Source organism: Equus quagga, chromosome 4, assembly GCF_021613505.1.
Source record: "Equus quagga isolate Etosha38 chromosome 4, UCLA_HA_Equagga_1.0, whole genome shotgun sequence".
Classification (NCBI taxonomy): domain Eukaryota; kingdom Metazoa; phylum Chordata; class Mammalia; order Perissodactyla; family Equidae; genus Equus; species Equus quagga.
In genome coordinates this window covers 27079270-27098621 of record NC_060270.1, presented here as the reverse complement: position 1 = coordinate 27098621, position 19352 = coordinate 27079270, and the positions used below count along the sequence as shown (strand labels likewise).

The 19352-nt window shown below is 39.7% G+C and overlaps 2 protein-coding genes and 1 pseudogene across 6 annotated transcripts in view; 2 read left to right on the top strand and 1 right to left on the bottom strand.

The window, feature by feature from the left end:
• The window catches only part of PIGX (phosphatidylinositol glycan anchor biosynthesis class X), a 33708-nt gene extending 19450 nt beyond the window's left edge, over nucleotides 1-14258 (bottom strand). The window contains exons 1-3 of the mRNA XM_046659827.1: nucleotides 14033-14258; nucleotides 13789-13965; nucleotides 11299-11362 (exon numbers count right to left, since the gene is read on the bottom strand). Coding sequence (XP_046515783.1) covers nucleotides 11299-11362; nucleotides 13789-13965; nucleotides 14033-14258 — 467 coding nt within the window. The remainder of the gene's footprint in view (nucleotides 1-11298; nucleotides 11363-13788; nucleotides 13966-14032) is intronic.
• Nucleotides 1706-2352, top strand: LOC124238324 (ras-related protein Rab-5A-like; annotated as a pseudogene).
• CEP19 (centrosomal protein 19) lies at nucleotides 13821-18324 on the top strand. Of its 5 annotated transcripts, none has more exons than XM_046659140.1 (3): nucleotides 13821-14310; nucleotides 16576-16772; nucleotides 17850-18324. In XM_046659140.1, exons 2-3 carry the CDS (start codon nucleotides 16643-16645, stop codon nucleotides 18209-18211), a joined length of 492 nt encoding a protein of 163 aa, XP_046515096.1. In that variant the 5' UTR covers nucleotides 13821-14310; nucleotides 16576-16642; the 3' UTR covers nucleotides 18212-18324. The 5 variants fall into 5 exon arrangements, with proteins under 5 accessions (XP_046515096.1, XP_046515094.1, XP_046515095.1 ...); XM_046659138.1 differs by having other exon boundaries at nucleotides 16573-16772; XM_046659139.1 differs by having other exon boundaries at nucleotides 13821-14421; nucleotides 16573-16772.
• Nucleotides 18325-19352: the final 1028 nt, after the last annotated feature.

Below are 19352 nucleotides of genomic sequence, written 5' to 3'. Positions count from 1 at the left end.
AGGAAAGGAAAAGGAAATGAACTATTCTCATGTAAGATTCATACATTATTCATGGTGTGGAATAATGTTATTTGAAGATAGATGTGATAAGTTAAAACTGCTCATTGTAAACCCCAGAGTAACCAATTAATAAAAAGAGAGAGGTATAGTTAATAAGCCAAAAATGAAGATAAAATGGAATGCTTAAAAAACGTTCAATTATCCAAAATAAGAAAAGAGAGTAAAGACTAGATGGGACAAATAGACAGAAGGTAGCAAAATGGGGGGACCACCTCATGGAGTAGTGGTTAAGTTCAGTGCACTCTGATTCGGCAGCCTGGATTTGTAGGTTCAGATCCCAGGCACGGACCTACATCACTTGTCAACCATGCTGTGGCGGCAACCCACATTCAAAAGAGAGGAAGACTGGCACAGATGATAGCTCAGGGCTAATCTTTCTTAAGCAAAAAAAGAGAAAGATTGGCAACAGATGTCAGCTCAGAGCAAATCTTCCTTAGGAAAAAAAAATTAAGAAAAAAAAAGAAGTAGCAAGATGGATAAATTTAAACCAAACCAACCAGCAAATCAATATTTATATTAAAAGTAAACTGTCTAATCATTCCAATTAGAATGTAGAGATTGACAGATTGGATAAAATAGCAACAGTTAACTCTATGCTGTCTATAAGAAACATATTAAATATAAACACACAGATAAAAGAATGCAAAAATCTCTGCAAATATTAATAATAAATATAGAGTGGCTACATTAATATTAAACAAGTAGGGCCAGCCCGGTGGCACAGCAGTTAAGTTCACATGTTCCCCTTCGGTGGCCCAGGGTTCATCATTCCGGATTGTGGGTGCAGACCTACACATGGCTTGTCAAGCCATGCTGTGGCAGGTGTCCCCATATAAAGTAGAGGAAGATGGACATAGATGTTAGCTCAGGGCCAATCTTCCTCAGCAAAAAAAGAGGAAGATTGGCCGCAGATGTTAGCTCAGGGTGCATCTTCCTTAAAAAATAAAAATAAAACAAAAAAACAAGTAGACTGCAGGACAAGGAATATTGTCAGGGATAAAGAAAGCCATTACACAAAGATAAGAGTCAATTCATCAAGAAGATATAACAATCCTAAATGTGTTGTATGCACCCAAAAACAGCTTCAAAATATTCACGTATTTTACTTCATAGCAAAAACTGGTAGAACTACAAGGATAAATAGACAAATCCACAATTATAGCCAGAGATTTTAATACCGCTCTCTCAATAATGGATAGAACAAGAAGACAGAAAATCAGTAAGGACATAAAAGGCATGAACAGCCTTCAATCAAGTTAATCTAACTGACATTTATAGATGTTCTATAAATACACCTACAGAACGTCTACCAAACAAAAGCACATTTTTAGGTGCACAAGAAAAATTATATGCTGGGTGATAAAAGAGGTCTCTAGCAGTTTAAAAGGACTGAAGTCACGCAGAGTATGGTCTCTAACCCCACGGAATTAAATTAGAAATCAACAGGAGGAGGACACACAGCCTCCGCCAGAGCCACAGCCTCCATCTCTTCATTCGGGCTATGCCTGTCGTCTGCTGCCAGGAAGCTTCAGCCCCACATGTGTTGTCTCAGGCTTCTTTACCTCCAGAAAGAAAAAAACTGACACCATGCATCCCAGAAATTCTTTTAAGAAACTGAAATTAGGGACTTCTTTCAAATTTGGACATGGCTAATCCAGGAGCACCAGGACCCAGTGGGCCAAATACTGAAAATAAAATATGCCAGTACAAACTAGTACTCCTAGGAGAGTCTGCTGTTGACAAATCAAGCCTAGAGCTTCGTTTCGTGAGGGGCCAATTTCACGAATTTTGAGAGAGTACCATTCATTTGGGCTGCTTTTCTAACTGAAACTGTGTGTCTTGATGACACAACAGTAAAGTTTCAAATATGGAATATAGCTGGTCAAGAATGATAACATAGCCAGTACCAATGTACTAAGAGGAGCACAGGCAGCCATAGTTGTATATGATATCTCAAATGAGGAGTCCTTTGCAAGAGCAAAAAACTGGGTCCAAGAACTTCAGAGGCAAGCAAGTCCTAATACTATCACAGCTTTACCGGGAAACAAGGCTGACCTAGAATAAAAGAGCTGTAGATTTCCAGGAAGCACAGTCCTATGCAGATAATAAGTTTAGTATTCACAGAGACATCAACTAAAAACATCAATAAACATAAATGAAATATTCACAGTAATAGCTAAAAAGCTGCCAAAGAATGAACCACGAAATCCAGGAGCAAACCGTGCCAGAAGAAGAGCAATAGACCTTACCGAGCCCACACAGCCAACCAGGGGTCAGTGCTGTGGTAACTAAACCTCCAGTTTGAACTAGATGGAATATTCTTCTGCTTCCTACATGTAAATAACAGTGGAAATGGAGCATTTAACCAGCCCAGTATGATTTTCAAAAAGAAGAGACTTATGATAGAGTCAAGTTTCTAATACAGAATTAAGTGTTTTGAACTTAATTTTTTAACATTCATGTGTCTCCTAACGTTTCAGCAGAAGGAGAAAATGAGAGCTGTGTGTCCACCTGTTTTCTTGGAAGGTTGGGGGAATCACTTCTCATCAATAGAGAGATAGACAAACGACTATCTGGACCCACAGTTAACTAGACAGTTCCGTGAAAAAGTCTATGAAAAAGATTTGTAACTTATTAATTTAGGCTTTTCAAAAACATCCTTTTTTTAGGAAAATATTCTAAAGATAGTTATACTTTGTTACAGCATTCAAGCAAACAGTAATTTCTCCTAGTATCTATATTTAAAGCGTACATTCCACATTTTAACAAATTAGCCACAAGGAAACAGTCCCATATCTTCAGGGGGTAAAAAAGTAACATCAGTGGCATCTATAGTCAGTCCTGTTATTTTTTAATGGGGTTAAAAAAAATCAAATGTAACCTTCTCTTGTTTCAGGAATACGAAAACTGATAAATGCATCGTTTTTAAGATTTTATTTTTCCTTCTTCTCCCCAAAGCCCCCCCAGTACACAGGTGCATAATTTTAGTTGTGGGTGCTTCTAGTTACAGCATGTGGGATGCTGCCTCAGCACGGTCTGACGAGCGGCACCATGTCCACACCCAGGATCCGAACCAGCGAAACCCTGGGCAGCCGAAGCAGAGTTCGAGAACTTAGCCACTTGGCCACGGGGCCAGCCCCTGATAAACACATCTTAATGAACAGTGCTCCCTTCAAACATGTGAGCTCTTCAACAAAATAATGAAACAAACCAGGTGTCCGTGGTTCTGTTTAATCACTGCTGGCCATTACACAGGTTTTGCTGTTTAGGGACAGAGAAGAGGCTTTTGTTCTCCTTGGACATAATACAGCTAACGCACTAACAATTATGTACATTCAAACTTATTTTAAATTCAATCCTCAGCTGTACTGTAAGTAGGGTACTGCATTGCAGTTTCCATATGTTTACTACTTTTCTATATCATTTAAGAGTTGCTTAAAAGTATGCAAATATACAGTTACTAAAACAGCTAATTACTTCCTTCTCTCTCTCTCTCTCTCTCTCTCTCTCTCTCTCTCTCTCTCCCCCGCCCCCCCACCCCCCTTGTGAAAGGAAGGGGCTTCAGGTTGTTCCTACACGGATAGAACCATAAAGAACAACTTACCTGTAATTCGTAATATTAAATATTGCGATATGTTAGTAACTATCTTGCAGCCTTGTTTTCCCAAGTTCATTTTATTTTGATTGGTTGAGCATACTGCACTACTTGTTTTAGGTATTTTCATTATACGAAATCTGCCATGTGTCAGAGATGATTTAATCTATTTAAGTGCTGAACTGCTGGCAAAACTTCTACATTTATGGAATTCAGAAGTAGTTAAGGCAAATAGTTCACCAGTGTGTAGTTTTATATTGAGGTGCTCAGGATGGAATAAAGTGGCTATTAAAGTAAGAAAAAAAATCAATAAAACATAGACTTCCAGGGGCTGGCCCCGTGGCCGAGTGGTTAAGTTCGCGTGCTGCGCTGCAGGCGGCCCAGTGTTTCGTTGGTTCGAATCCTGGGCGCGGACATGGCACTGCTCGTCAGACCACGCTGAGGCAGCGTCCCACATGCCACAACTAGAAGAACCCACAACGAAGAATACACAACTATGTACCGGGGGGCTTTGGGGAGAAAAAGGAAAAAATAAAATCTTAAAAAAAAAACAAACAAACATAGACTTCTGCAAAGTCCCCCAAAACTTTAAAAACAAACAACATACGTCTAAATAACTGATGTGTCAAAGAAATCAAAAAGTAAATTAGAAAATATACTGAACTAAATGAAAATGAAAACAAATATGTCAAAATTTGTAGGATACCACTAAAGCCCTGCTTAGAAGGAAACCTATAGTTTTAAAGCAAAGACACTTACATTAGGAAAAAGTCTCAAATCAATGACCTAAGCTCCACCTTAAAAAACTAAAAAGGAAGAGGAAATTAAATTCAAAGTAAAAAGGAAGGAAATAAAGAGCAAATATCAATGAAATAAGTAGACAAATGATAGAGAAAAGTCAATGAAATATTTTCTTTGAAAAGATCAATAACATTGATAAATCTCCAGATTGATCATGAAAGAAAGAGAAAAAGAAGATGACCAGTATTGGGAGTGAAAGAGGGAACATTACTACACAACTTCTACATATAAAGAGGACAATAAGAAATATTTAAATAACTTTACTCCAATAAATTAACAACTTAAATGAAATTGACAAATTCTTGGAAACAAAAAATTACCAAAACTAACAGAAGAAAGATAATATCTGAATAGCTCTATATCTTGTATTTATAATAAAAAAAATTTAAAGCCTTCCCACACAGAACACCTCAGGCCTAGATGGCTTTATTGTTGAATTCTATTAAACATTTAAAGGAGAAATAATACCAATGCTACACAATCAGAAAATAAAGAAGGAAATATTCCCCATCTTATTTCACAAGGCCAGCATTGCCCTAACACCAAAACCAGAATAAGGTATCACAACAAAAGAGAAGTACAGACCAGTACCCCTCACAAACATAGACGTAAAAATCCTTGACAAGATATTAGCAAATCAAATCCAACAATATTTCAAAAAGATAATACATCATGACTAAGGGGTAGGTTTATTATTGGAATTATCAATATATATAATTCACCATATTAACAGAAAAAGTAGAAACATCATACGATCCTCTCATAATAGATGCAGAAAAAGCATTTGACAAAAGTAACACCCAATCACAAAAAAAAACTTTCAGGAAGCTAGGAACATAACAGAACTCCTCAACTGATAAAAGCCATCTACGAAGAAACCTAACATAGAGCAGGCCCAGTGGCGTAGTGGTTAAGTTCACACGTTCCACTTTGGCAGTCTGGGGTTCACATCCCAGGCACAAACCTGTACACCACTCATCAAGCCATGCTGTGGTGGCATCCTGCACGCAAAGTGGAGGAAGACTGGCACAGATGTTAGCTCAGTGACAATCTTCCTAAAGCAAAAAGAGGAGGTTTGGCAGCAGATGTTAGTTCAGGGCCAATCTTCCTCACAAAAAAACAAAAACCTAACACAAATATCATACTTAATGGCGAAAGACTGGATACCTTCCCTTTAAGATTAGAAACAAGGCAGGGATATCTGCTCTCACCACTTTCACTCAACATTGTCTTAGAGATTCCAGCCTGTTCAATAAGGCAGGAAAAGGATATTAAAAGCATACAGATTATCTTTATTTGCAAACCCATGATAATCTATGTAGAATACCCTAAGGAACCTACAAAAACTACAGGAATTGATAAGTGATTTCAGCAAGGAATCAGGGTACAATGTCAATACACAAAAATCAATTCCATTTTTATTACTAGCAACAAATAGGTAGAAACGAAAATCTTAAAACAGTACTCTTTACATCAAAAAAACATGAAATACATGGGGGTAAATTTAACAAAACATGTGCAAGACATACTCTGAAAGTTACAATATTGTTAAGATAAACTGATAAAACCTAAATAAACGAAGGTGCCATATTCACGCATTGGAACCCTCATTAATGTTAACGTGTCCGTTCTCTACAAATTGATCTAGAATTTCAACAGAATCCCAATAAAAATTTCACGAAGCTTCTTTGAAGAAATCTACAAGTTGATTCCAAAAATTACATGAAACTGCAAAGGATCTAAAATAACCAAACCAACTTTTAAAAAACAGTTGAAGGACTCAGACTTCCTGATTTGAAGATGTAATAGCAAGCTACAGTTATCAAGATAGTACTTTACTGGAATATGGATGAGTGCACAGATCACGGGTTGGCAAACTTTTTCTGTAAAGATCCTAATAATAAATATTTTCGACTTTATGAGCCACATAAGGTCTCTGTTGCATATTTTTCTTTGCCTTTTTTTAAAAATGTAAAAATCATTTTTAGCTCAAGAGTAGTACAAAATAGGCCATGCACAGGATTTGGCCTAAGGGCTATAGTTTGAATAGAGTTCACAAACAGATCCTCACATATAAGGTAATTAATTTTAAACAAATGTGTCAAGATAATTTGATGAGGAAAGAACAGTCCTTTCAACAAATGATGCTGCATCAATTGGATATCCACAGGGAAAAAAATTAACCTCAATTCTTACCTAACGGTATACACAAAAATTAGTTCAAAAGGGATCACACCCCATATAACACTTCTAAAAGAAAATTTCCATGGTCTTGGAATAGGCATAGGTTTCTTACACAGAATACAAAAACCATGAACCATAAAAGAAAAAACTTGATAAACTGGACTCCATCAAAATTAGAATTCTTACAACTCAACAATAAGATGACAAACCACCCAGTTTAAAAATGAACAAAAAAAGGGCCAGCCTGGTGTCGTAGTGGTTAAGTTCACACACTCCACTTCAGCAGCCCAAGGTTCGTCAGTTCAGATCCAGGGCACAGACCTGTGCACTGCTTATCAAACCATGCTGTGGCAGGTGTCCCACAGACAAAGTAGAGGAAGATGAGCACAAATGTTAGCTCAGGGCCAATCTTCCTCAGCAAAAAGAGGATTGGCAGTGGATGTTAGCTCAGGGTTAATCTTCCTTCAAAAAAAAAAAAAAAGACAAAAGATTTAAGCAGACACTTTAAAAAGGAAGATACACCAATGGCCAATAAGCATATGAAAAGATGCTCAACATCACGAGTTATTAGGGAAATACGAATTAAAACCATGAGATACCATGACACACCTACCAGAATATCTAAAATAAAAAGACTGACCATATGAGTGTTGGCAAGGATGTGGCAGAAATAGAACTCTCACACATTGCTGTGGGAGTGTAAAACAGGACAAACAGTTTGGCAGTTGCTTAAAAAGTTCAACACGTATCTACCACGTACTCAGCAATTCCGCTCATCCATATTTACCCAAGAAAAATAGAAACATGTCCACACAAAGACTTGTACACAGATGTTCACTACAGCTTTATTTATCATAGCCCAAACCTAGGAACAAGCCCAATGCCATAGATATGTGAATGGATAAACAAATTCCAGTACTTGGCAACAAAAAGGAACAAATTACTGCCATGCAGCACATGGATAAATCTGACATAAGGCTGAGTGAAAGAAGCCAGATATCAAAAAGTATATACCCTATGATTTCATTTATGTAAAATTCTAGAAAAATCCATATAGTGACAGAAGGTAGATCAGTGGTCAGCTGGTGTGGGTATGGGTGAGGGAGAAGAACTGCAAGGAGCACATGCATATTTCTGGAGATGAGGGAAATGTTCTCTATTTTGATTGGGGTAGTGGTTACATGGATATATATAACTGACAAAATTCAATGAAGTTTATTTTTTAAAAAATACCACTATGGGGCCGGCCCCGTGGCTGAGTGGTTAAGTTTGCGCACTCTGCTTTGGTGGCCCAGGTTTTCACGGGTTCAGATCCCGGGCGTGGATGGCACCACTCATCAAGCCATGCTGAGGGGGCACCCCACATGCCACAACTAGAAGGACTCACAACTAAAAAACATACAACTATGTACCAGGGGGCTTTGGGGAGAAAAAGGAAGAAAAAAACACCACCATGAAATAGTACAGCTATAATTTCTATTTTACCTGTAAGAAAACAGAGCACTGGGGTTAAAACACCCATGTTACTTTCTTCATAGAAAAACTGTCACCTCTAACTCAAAAAGTATGGGGAAACGCTTTCAGGCTTTATATGATTGTATGATATTAGTTTTTGGTTCTCAGATAATCAATAAATTTATATGAACTCATTGCTCCAAGAACACAGCAATTTCAAGAATTAAACATCAAATCAGCTGTCTAGATCTTTTTTTTGCTTGCATTCTTTCAAGTAGTCTGAGGTAATTTTACAAATAGCATTTTATTTTCCTAATAATTTGCATTGAAAGAATTTTGAATAGTACTAGTGGCATTGTTTATTTCATTTTTTGTCCAAAAATATAATTTTTAGTGATGTAAAAGCTAATCATAGAATATGCAAATCAAATCCAAAAATTCTGTATTAACATGTGAATAAACAAAAATATTTTCCCTTTCAAAAAAAACAAGAAAGAAAACCAAAGCTCTGAGAGACTAAGTAACTCATCCAAGAGCCAAGATTCAAACCCCAGTAGTTTTACTCTAAAGCTCACATTCTTAGCCACTATTTCATTCTATCTCTATATAAGTGGAATATATCTATAATCTCTTTTCTTCTGGACACTATATATGTATTTATGAACATGTAATATTTTATAATCAGAAAAAAGATATATATTTAAAAAGACAGAAACTCTTCAGGACCTCCCTCCCAGATGACTTTCGATCCATTAACCAGAACATGTTGAATGTATCAGTTAATCTTAATCAAGTCATTCACCTTTATTATCTTCTACTTCATATTCTTCATCTTGTTCATAAATTAACATGTACAACTTTGTCAAAACTCTTGCAGGGGGCCGGCCCGGTGGCACAGCGGTTAAGTATGCACGTTCCACTTTGGCAGCCCAGGGTTCGCTGGTTCGAATCCTGAGTGCGGACATGGTACCTCTTGGCAAGCCATGCTGTGGCAGGCGTCCCACATATAAAGTAGAGGAAGATGGGCACGGATGTTAGCTCACAGCCAGTCTTCCTCAGCAAAAAGAGGAGGATTGGCAGCAGATGTTAGCTCAGGGCTAATCTTCCTCAAAAAAAAAAAAAGTCTTGCAGAAAATCATACATACTATAGCTATAGCATTATTCTGATCCACCTATCTAATAACTCTATAAAGGAAATAAACTTGTAACAAATACATGCTAGTTCCCAGAGACCACAACTTCCTCTTCTGTATTCACAAACTATCCCTTTAATAACCTGGTCTAGAATTTTGCCCAGAATCTACATCAACTAACTCCTAGATTATCCAAAGATTACAAACAGAAGTTCAGCAACTGTTAAAGCAAGTTCTCCTACTGCAGTGAGATACAGTTCATCAGAGAGGGTAGACCCTAACCTCATTTAGAGTAGTAAGGCCCTTTTGTATAATTCCCCTATGTATTCTGCACTTCAGTTTCCTACCAGCAATATCTACTTGGCCCTTTCCAGAGTGGAAGTCATTCTTCTTGACCAAGAAGACAGAAATAAGAGGAGCTAACACATTCTACTTCCTATAATCTGTTCATGTTTCCTCATCCACCCTAGCAGCAAGACTATACCTGCTCTAAACATAGCTAAAAAGTCTTTTTTAAAAAATGATAACTAGTATTTTCTGAAGGTCTCAAATAACTCAGATTTCTAGTTTCTGAAGCTATTCTTGTGGGTTCTGTCACTCTTCATCCTTGGTTTATGTCCTGCTTTTTATCTTCATAATTTATAATTGGACAGCTGCTTTTGCCCTTGAGAATACATCCCAATTAGTTTAAAGAGAGAAACTACATACTTGGCCTAATTACCCTGACATTGCTTAAAATGTGTCTGGAACTCTACCAAAAATTCCTTTCAGAAGTGACTTCCCTCCCAAAATCAGCTGTATTACTTTATAGTGACATCTCCTCTCTGAGTGAAATATTGCCCAGCTTGATCACCTATTATTGATAATAATAATAGTGAAAATTTCCTGGGTATGTACTATGTGACAAGCACTACATTAAGGAGCTTTCCATACAATACTTTCTGATTTAATCTTTACAACTCTAATGAGGACACACCATCACTATCCAATGTTACTCTTAAGGTAGCAAAGACCTAAGTAACCTGACTAAGGCCACATAGATACTAAATAATAAAGCTATATTTTGAGTCCAAATCCATCTGAGTTAAAAACAAACAAAAATTCAAGTTCCTTCTACTGTACCTCCTAGCCATTCACATATAGGCTACTTTTGAAAGAGAGGAGAGTAAGATGTTTTAGTTTAAGTTCAGTGACTTATAAAATGAAGTAATTTTAAAAATAAATGTATCAGAATTTATAAATCAAATATCTGAGAATCATTCTAAAGTAATCACCCTGAGAAGCTTCAAAATTTGGGAAATTTTCTTATGGAAGAGTTTTTACAACTTTTTACCAGTCTTTTAAATATCTTCAATACTGGCAGATATTTATTTTTGAGGATAATTTCTATTTTGGAAACAGCTTGGTTATTTGAAACCAAGTCTTGTAAAGAAGCAACAGTGATTTAGGGTTGCACACTATCTGAGTACAGTCACGCATTGCTAAACGATGAGGATTTGTTCTGAGAAACACATTGTTACGGGATTTTATCGTTGTGTAAACATCACAGAGTCTACTTACACAAACCCAGATGGTATAGCCTCCTACACACCTAGGTCACATGGTACTAATCTTACAGGACCACTGTCATATACATGGTCCATCACTGACTAAAATGACCATGTGACGCATGACTGTACTTCAGAACATGGCTTTGGAGTATGATAATCCTAAATTTGAGTCAGAGCTCTATCACTCCAACTTCTACCAAATTACTTAAATTCTCTGAGACCTAGTTCCCTCATCTGAAAAACAAGAAAGGTATCATCTATCTCACAAGATTAAATGGACTATCATATATATAGCTTCTGGCACATATAATATATATGAATAGTAAATAATAAACATTTGTTTTCTCCTTCTCTTCTCCACTGTTATTTTAATCATTATTTCAAACTGTGAACCACATGTGATAAATCTGTCACTTCAGAAAGCAAGCGTTTTTTCAATTTATCCATTTCTCAACTATTTTTTGCTCTAAATTATATGAAACAGTATTTTGACATAAGTAGAAGCTGATGGGCAACTTACCTGTGGAAACCATCTTTCAGAACTTCTTGCCTCAAAATAATATCAGAACAAGTAGCCCTTATGCCTATAAGAACCAAAAGATTTTTTTAAAATAAGCACTCAATGAAAGAATATTTAAATAATTAGAAAATAATTGTTTGAATAGGCTTTACTCGCCTGGAAAATCTAATCAACCTGAAAATAAAAAATTTTAAAACTTAAGCAATTTGAGCTACATATAAATCTACTTTTAGTATAGCAGAGGGGTTAAGTACATTGACTTTGGAGTTAGAGTGCCTAGTTTCAAACCCCAGTCTGTCACCTGATAGCTGTGTGACTGTGGGCAAGACAGTTTATCTCTCTGCTAGTTGTCATGAGAATTTAATATGTGTAACTTAACCACGTAAAAGCACTTAGAACAGGGCCTACCACATAGTAAGTGCTCTATATAAGTTTTTGATGTTGATATTACTTTATTCAGGCGATCCCAGGACACTGAAAAGAACAGAACGGCTGAAGAGTCAGGAAATCTCAGTTTTAACCCTAGCTTACTGCCACTGTGTATCAGATACATACTAGCGACTTCTGTATTCTACCATCCACACCTATAAAATGGAGAAGATGGGACATTTATGCCTTGTGGAGATGCTGAGAGGGTTAAAAAAACAAAAAACTGGAGGCTTTTCAAAGGTTCAAAGGGTTCCTTTATAAACTTAGAATAACCAGAAATCTCACTATGTTGACTCCATGCAGAATTCAGACATTGAAACTATTACTCCATGTCAGCATCACAGAATTAAAAATTCAGTTACTAATGATTACCAACTCTGCGAGGCACCCTGCTGGGGAACTTGACTCCATCTTCAAAAGCTGAAAGTTGTGTGGGAAGAACATTAAAGCACAAAGAAAACTATATACCATTCTATGTTGCTAAGTCTATTAGATGTAGTCCTGAAAAGATACATGAAAAAAAAATGGAGACGAAAACATTTGAAATATACAAGGAAAGGAAGGAAAAAAGTACGGGGGGGGGGGGGTAAAAACATTAAATAATATCTATTTGACAGATCCTCCAGGTAGGGCTTTCACTTGTGTTTTAACTTTCACAATCTAGCAAAATAGGCAGGCAAAATTACTGCAATTTGTACACAGGAGGAAACTACAACTTATAAACAGTTACTATCTGGCTCTGGGTCACACAACCAAGTAAGTGACTGATTTCAAGCAAGATCTGCCCGACTTTTAAAGCCGAAGGTTTTTCTATTCTCCTAGCTATTTAAATAAACACTTATTTGCTTTGGAGAAGCATATATAATCTTTTCCGAAACAAATAGAGTATCTCTTGTACAAATCCAGGCGTGTCTTCATCGTGTTAAATTTCAATGGGGGTGGGGTAGAGAGTAAGGGTTTCTATCCATTCCTAAATTAAATTTGATAAAAAGGGTCAGATTAATAGGCGTAAATTCTATCAGGATATACACTAGAGAGTAGCAAATCACATTCATCTTGGGATGGTAGAAAGGCTAATTTATAAACAGTATAGCAAATACTAGATTATGATTTTTAAGGCAAAAGTACCATTTCAAAACGAATTAGTTGTACCTAAATTCATCTCCAAGATTTTCCTCTTGCATACGACTTTTTTGAGTTATTGTGGCCTGAACTAGCTCGAAATTGACCCCTTTTTAATCATAAATGCCAGTGCTAGAAATCTTTAGAGATCACCAAGTCCAGTCATTTATTTTGGCCTCATAATCCTTTCTTCAAATAAATCTGGAAACCTAATATGTAAACACTGAAAAGCAGACGGCACTGATTGTCAGATACGAGTCTAAGATCTTCATTTCACAGATGGAGAAACTCACCTGGTTTGTACTGACTTCCCTTTCCCTATCAAACATTATCGCTGTTTTGTAATTACTACTGCACGTATCCGCCTCCACGAGGGCTGAGCACCTAGCGCAGCACTCCGGTCCACGGACTCGAGCTCAAACAAATCAATCCACTCCTTGCGCAGCCGGGAGTCATACAGAAACCCCAGCCCAATCCAGTCTATTATCAAAAACGTTAGTAAAACAAAACTAGTTGTCTTCCCCCCTCGCGCCCCCCGAGTCTCTTTATTCTGGATTGGGATTCTCACCCCTCACAGGGCACTGAGGCCTTGCAGGCCCCTAGGTGGTCAGCAGCTTCATACATCCCAAGACGCCTCATGGCTGCGCCTCCTTTACAATGTTTTACTAAAGCGCGGCCAGTCCCGCCCCTGAACGACAAGGTCCGACTCTCCAGAAACCCAGGAGCTGCCACAGAGCAATGCAGGGGGTCGTGGGGAGAAGGAGGCACGTGGCTTTTGTGTTTACCCTCCTCAAGCTCACCCTACAGTTCTAGGGGCGCGCGCCGGGGTACAGTGAAGCACCTCTGCAAGCCGCGGAGAGGACCCGGGAGCCTGGACTGTTCCCCACCCTGTGGGCCCCCAAACCCCGCCCTCACTCCCGCAGCCCCGCCCCCCTTTACCAGCGTCGGTCGAGTCGGCGGGGCAGGCGGTGGGGGGCGTGCGTGTGAGCCCAGCCGCCTCCCAGAGGAGCAGCCAGGCGACCGCCCGGAGGGCCACGGCCCGGGCAGCCAGGACGCCGGAGAACGCGCGCCACACAGGAGCGCGCGGGGACGAAACGCGGAGGAGCGTGCACCCGCCTCACGCCGCTCCTACAGCGCGCTGCCACGGAGTTTGCGACCAGGACGGAAGACTCGGTGCGCGCACGCCGGCGGCCCCACGGTTCCCCCGTTCCCCGCAGCCCCGGCCCCCGAAAGTTCCGGCGTCGCGGGAGGCAGCCGCCCCACCCCCTCGTTAGCTCCCGTCGCTGCCCCGCCCCTCGTCGTCCCGCTCGGGGGCGGGGCGAGGAGCGACGCAAGCGCCGTGGCGTGCGCCGGGGCTGTTGCTGTGGGGACGGCTCCGTGGGCCGCCAGCCCGGCCCTGACCCCAGCATGCCGTCCTGGGAGCCCGCCTCCCGAGCTCCCGGCCTCCAGCTCCACTTACAGGTATTCGCGGATCTGGGTCTCCTGCCAGGGAGTTCACCCCACAGTCGCGTCTGCGGGCTGTGACTGTCGCCTCCTCCTGCCGCGCCAGGCTCCGCCCGGCCTCCGAGTCAGGTTAAGTGCTTCTCAGTGCATGCAGTTGGGTGAAAACAACCCCCTCACGGCGGTTTGAGACGTCGGCCTGCAGGAGAAGATGCGCTTTCTCTACTTCTGTTAGGGTATGAAGGCCAGCCTTGCACTAGTGGGGACGTGAGCAGGCAGAGGATCCTCTACCCGTTGTCAAAATCCTTACAGTTCTAGGTGCTGGGGTGGGGGTGGGGGGAGGATGCTTGGCGAGATTATGGCAATCACTGATCCCTGGGGTGATAAGTGTGAATGGCTAGGACGAAGAGTTAGATAAATGTGTCGTCCGTCTTCATGAGTTGAATTGAACCTGTAAGTGGGCCTAGGGAGTATCCAATACAGATTGGAGCCGAACCGCGGGCCCTAAGACAGATGTCTCAAACAGGAAAGATGTCCGAAGGTACTATCTAACACTGAACATCTCAGTATAAGGATCCTATTAAGAAATATGGAGATGAATTTTGGAAGAAACACTTAATTGAAACCGGTTGCCTATGGAGAAGGGAATATCAGAGGACAACAGTTTTTTGTTGTAAGCCTCATAGAACTAATTTACATTTTTAGACAGAATACAAACATTAGTAAAAATAGAAGTTAAATTTAAAAAGAAAGAAAAGAGTGTAGTCAAAACACTGCATTACTAAGTATCAATCACATACATCATGCATGAATACAGCCATTTGCTTGAGTGTGTGGAATTTTTATTGTGCTCATTACGATCACCTAGAAAGTTTACTAACAGACAAATTTTAGTGAGGTGAACTGGGAGTGTTAATTGTTACCAAAAAAAATAAATAAGAAGAAAGAGGGAGTGGGGTGGGATCATTGCATCAGATCAGAGGCAGAGCACAGTAACTTGAAAAAACAGTTCTTTATATGTGGTTAATTTCCTAAGAGTAAAAGTTCTCACGTCCAGCAATAAGGGGTGAATAATATATAGATTATGGTATATCCATAGGACAAAACACTTGGCAGTTGTATAAAAATTTGCATTTTAGTAAAACATTTAATGACAAGAACCACATAGGTTGTTAAATTTAAAAGGCAGGTAATAATATGTACAATGTAAAAAAATGCTGTAGTTTAAAAAATTAAAATATATTCCTAGAAAAAAGATTGGAAGGAATTAGAGTGATTATTTTATGTGTTTCCTGCTGCCTCTCCCCCATCCTCACCCCTAGCTTTCTACAATGAAGGTGTATTAAATAACTATGTTCCTATAGTGATTCTGTAGCAGGACTGAGTTTATGAGGATATTGTCACCCTCTGTTAGGTTCCTCGATATTTGCAAATCTTCCTGAGAATATCATAGTGACATCTAAAGCAGTCCCTATAATTAAGTGTATTTTGGCATTGGTGACAGGGAAGGGAAGCGGGAATAGAAAGTATTCATCTGCAGTATAGCTGTGTTTCTTGTAACTGAAAAAACAATCATATAGTGAGACAAATAAGTTGAAATAAAAGCCAGGTAAGCTTTGTTGCCTTGTTTATGTAGAAGCTGATTACTTAGAGGAAGTACAGGGGCTGTGTCTTATAGTAATACATTGAATTAAACAAGTATGTATAGAGTGCCTACTACCTTCCAGGTATGTGTGCTGGACATCGTGGTGAACAATGAATATGTTCCCTGCCCTCATGGAGCATATAGAATAGAAGGGAAAATAAGTAATTACAGAAAGCTCAATGAGTAAAATGATTGGGAAAGTACAAAGGAGACAGATCTGGTCTGGGTGAACCTCTCAAAACATAATGTTTAGGGTTAAAAAATTCTTACTACCTTGACATAGAGGATGCTTGTACATACTTGTTTAATTGGTAAATAAAAAAGATCCTGTAAGTCAATTCTTGGGCTGACTCAGGGGTTCATATACAATCTTTGGTGAAGTGTATAGTACACTGACGTCCAAACTGAACTACATTTCTAGGCTCACGTGTGAACAAAGCTACACCCCTCAATGAACCAGGAATCAAACGGACTAAGGATAACCAAGGCCAAACTGGACTTTCAGGGTAGCTCTCCAAATAGTGAGCTTGATAGGCCGAGCATACATCTTTAGAACTGGACTAGTGCCAGACCTGCTGGGGAGGAGGGGAAGAGGTGGGGGTGGTTTATCCAACACTTAATTTTTTTTTCCCCTTTAGCAGGAAGTCACTATATGACTAACACATCTTCATCAGCTTTCCTCTGATTTACCCTGAAGTGTATGTAATAATGACATGCACTGCCAAGCAATGTGGAATTCGGTTCCAGCCTCCAGCTATTATCTTAATCTATGAGAATGAAATGAAGGGAAAAAGTCGCCAGCGCATCATGCCAGTCCGAAACTTTTCGAAGTTTTCAGGTACCTCGTGTTTTATCTTGCCTATCTTAGATATTCTCTAAACCACTTAATAAGAATGATTTGAGTCTCATGCATTCGAGTGACGTGGCCTTCAGAGTTAGACAGATCCAGGTTCAAATCATGACTCCGTCAGGGTAGATGTGTGACCCTGGCTAAATTGCTTACTCTCAGTGAGCTTCCATTTCCTAACCTGTAAAAGGAAATTGATAATCCCACCCTTTCAGAATTGCAGTGTGGGTTAAATAGGATAACATCATTCAATAATATGAATTCCCTTCTCTCCCTCCAAATGTGTTTTTTATTTGTAGTCTTGATATTTTCTTAGTAGCAGTACTGATACCTAAAGCTGTAATACTACTTTCTCTTTTTTGTGTGTGAGGAAGATTATCGCTGAGCTAACATCTGTGCCAGTCTTCCTCTATTTTGTATGTGGGATGCCACCATAGCATGGCTTGACAAGTGGTGCTAGGTCCTTGCCTGGGATCCGAACCTGCACACCCCAGGCTGCCAAAGCCGAGTGCACAAACTTAACCACTACTCAACAGGGCCGGCCCCTACTTTTTCTTCTCAGGCATTCTCTCTAGTTGAAAGTGTTTAACATCTTCTCAAAGTAATTTTAAGTTAAGGAAATAAAAAATACATCCCTCTTGGGGCCAGCCCAGTGGCGCAGTGGTTAGGTTCACACCTTCCACTTCGGAGGCCTGGGGTTTGCCGGTTCAGATCCCGGGTGCAGACCTATGCACCGCTTGGCAAGCCATGCTGTGGCAGGCATCCCACATAAAATAGAAGAAGATGGGCACGGACGTTAGCTCAGGGCCAGTCTTCCTCAGCAAAAAGAGGAGGATTGGCAGCAGATGTTAGCTCAGGGCTAATCTTCCTCAAAAAAAATTTTAAAAAATAAAAAAAAATTCCCTCTTTCCCCCACCACACTCAAAGCTTGATATAAAAGAATAGTTCTACAAAATAATTCATTCCAAAAAATCCACTTAGCTACTTGGCTATAATGGCAGATAATGCTTTCAGTAGTTTGTGGTGTATATGTTGTGTGTGGCATATAGTTTTGTTCCTCTCTCCTAGACTGCAGCAGAGCCGCTGAACAATTAAAGAATAATCCACGACACAAGAGTTACCTGGAACGAGTATCCCTGAGGCAGCTAGAGAAGTTATTCACTTTTTTACGAGGTTACTTGTGGGGCCAGAGTTTGGCAGAAACAATGGAACAAATTCAACGGGAAACAACCATTGATCCTGAGGAAGACCTGAACAAACTAGATGACAAGGAACTTGCCAAAAGGAAGAGCATCATGGATGAACTTTTTGAGAAAAATCAGAAGAAGAAGGATGATCCAAATTTTGTTTATGACGTTGAAGTTGAGTTCCCACAGGATGAACAACTGCAGTCCTGCGGCTGGGACACGGAGTCAGCTGACGAGTTCTGATATCAAGGACTCAAAAATTTATTGAGCTAGCAGAAAATTTGTGTTTGTGCAAAGAATGTAGATTGGTTCTGGAAAAATCTGTAAAGAACACTAAATGTACGTGTTGGGTCGTATTTGGATTGACCATGTTACTTTTCAAAACCAAGACATGTAGAACATCTATGTAGGTGCATGAGGAATATAGGAAAAACTGAATATAGGAATCTGCCTTTAAGGAGCTTACAATCTAACTGGGAGATAAGCCAAAAACTTCTGAAAAGCTAATTAACAGTATTACGGGCAGCAAAAAGATTAGAGCCAAATGCTCGATAAAGATTTCAGAAGGTCAGAGCCTAGACTACTGTAGGGTGGAATGGTCAGGGAAGACTGTCCCGTAGTGGTGAGATAGGACTTTGCCTGGCCCTTGAAATGGTAGTATTTGCATAGAAGCTTATAGAGGATTCCACATGAGAGAAATTGGGAGGAAAAAAGGGAGGGGGCAGGATTTGGTAAAGAGATAGGAATCAGAACATTTTATTTGAGGAGCAATAAGCAAATTACAGTTTGAGAAGATTGGAGGACCTGGTTGGTTACCAGGGGCTTATCCCTTCTGCCTTATGTCTTTGTCTGTATTTGACTGTGGAGTAGAAGTGTGCCCCTGCAGAATGCCCTGCAGCTGCAAGTGTGTGGCATTTGATGGACAGCGGGGGAAGGCTGCCCCTCTGGTATCAGGAAGTATATAGGAAAGACGTTCTGAAACCCCGAACCTCTTCCCATAAATAAGAGTTTTGTTTGTCAAATGGGAAACCTACCCATAATAAATGAAGACGAGATACTGCCAGTTTAGGCCTATTCATGAGGTTGGATCTACAAAGAGAAGATCTTTGTTGAGTAAGGTTATATGTGTACAGATACATCTTTCTTCATGTTAGAATATTATTTAATTGGTAGAAATCCTATTTTTCTGCAAGGAAATTATTACTCATTAAATAAAACTAAAAATTTTTCACACTGGGGGCCCGGCCTGGTAGCGCAGCAGTTAAGGGCTCACGTTCTGCTTCAGCGGCCTGGGGTTCGCGGGTTCAGATCCCCGTTGTGGACATGGCACCGTTTGGCAAGCCATGCTGTGGTAGGCGTTCACTATTACAACCAAAAACCACAG

Bases quoted from the DNA above. Each gene is read 5' to 3' on its own strand.
- CEP19 (XM_046659140.1), top strand. From the start codon at position 16,643: ATGACATGCACTGCCAAGCAATGTGGAATTCGGTTCCAGCCTCCAGCT. The intron at 16,773-17,849 runs GTACCTCGTGTT...CCTCTCTCCTAG, and splicing joins AAACTTTTCGAAGTTTTCAG to ACTGCAGCAGAGCCGCTGAA.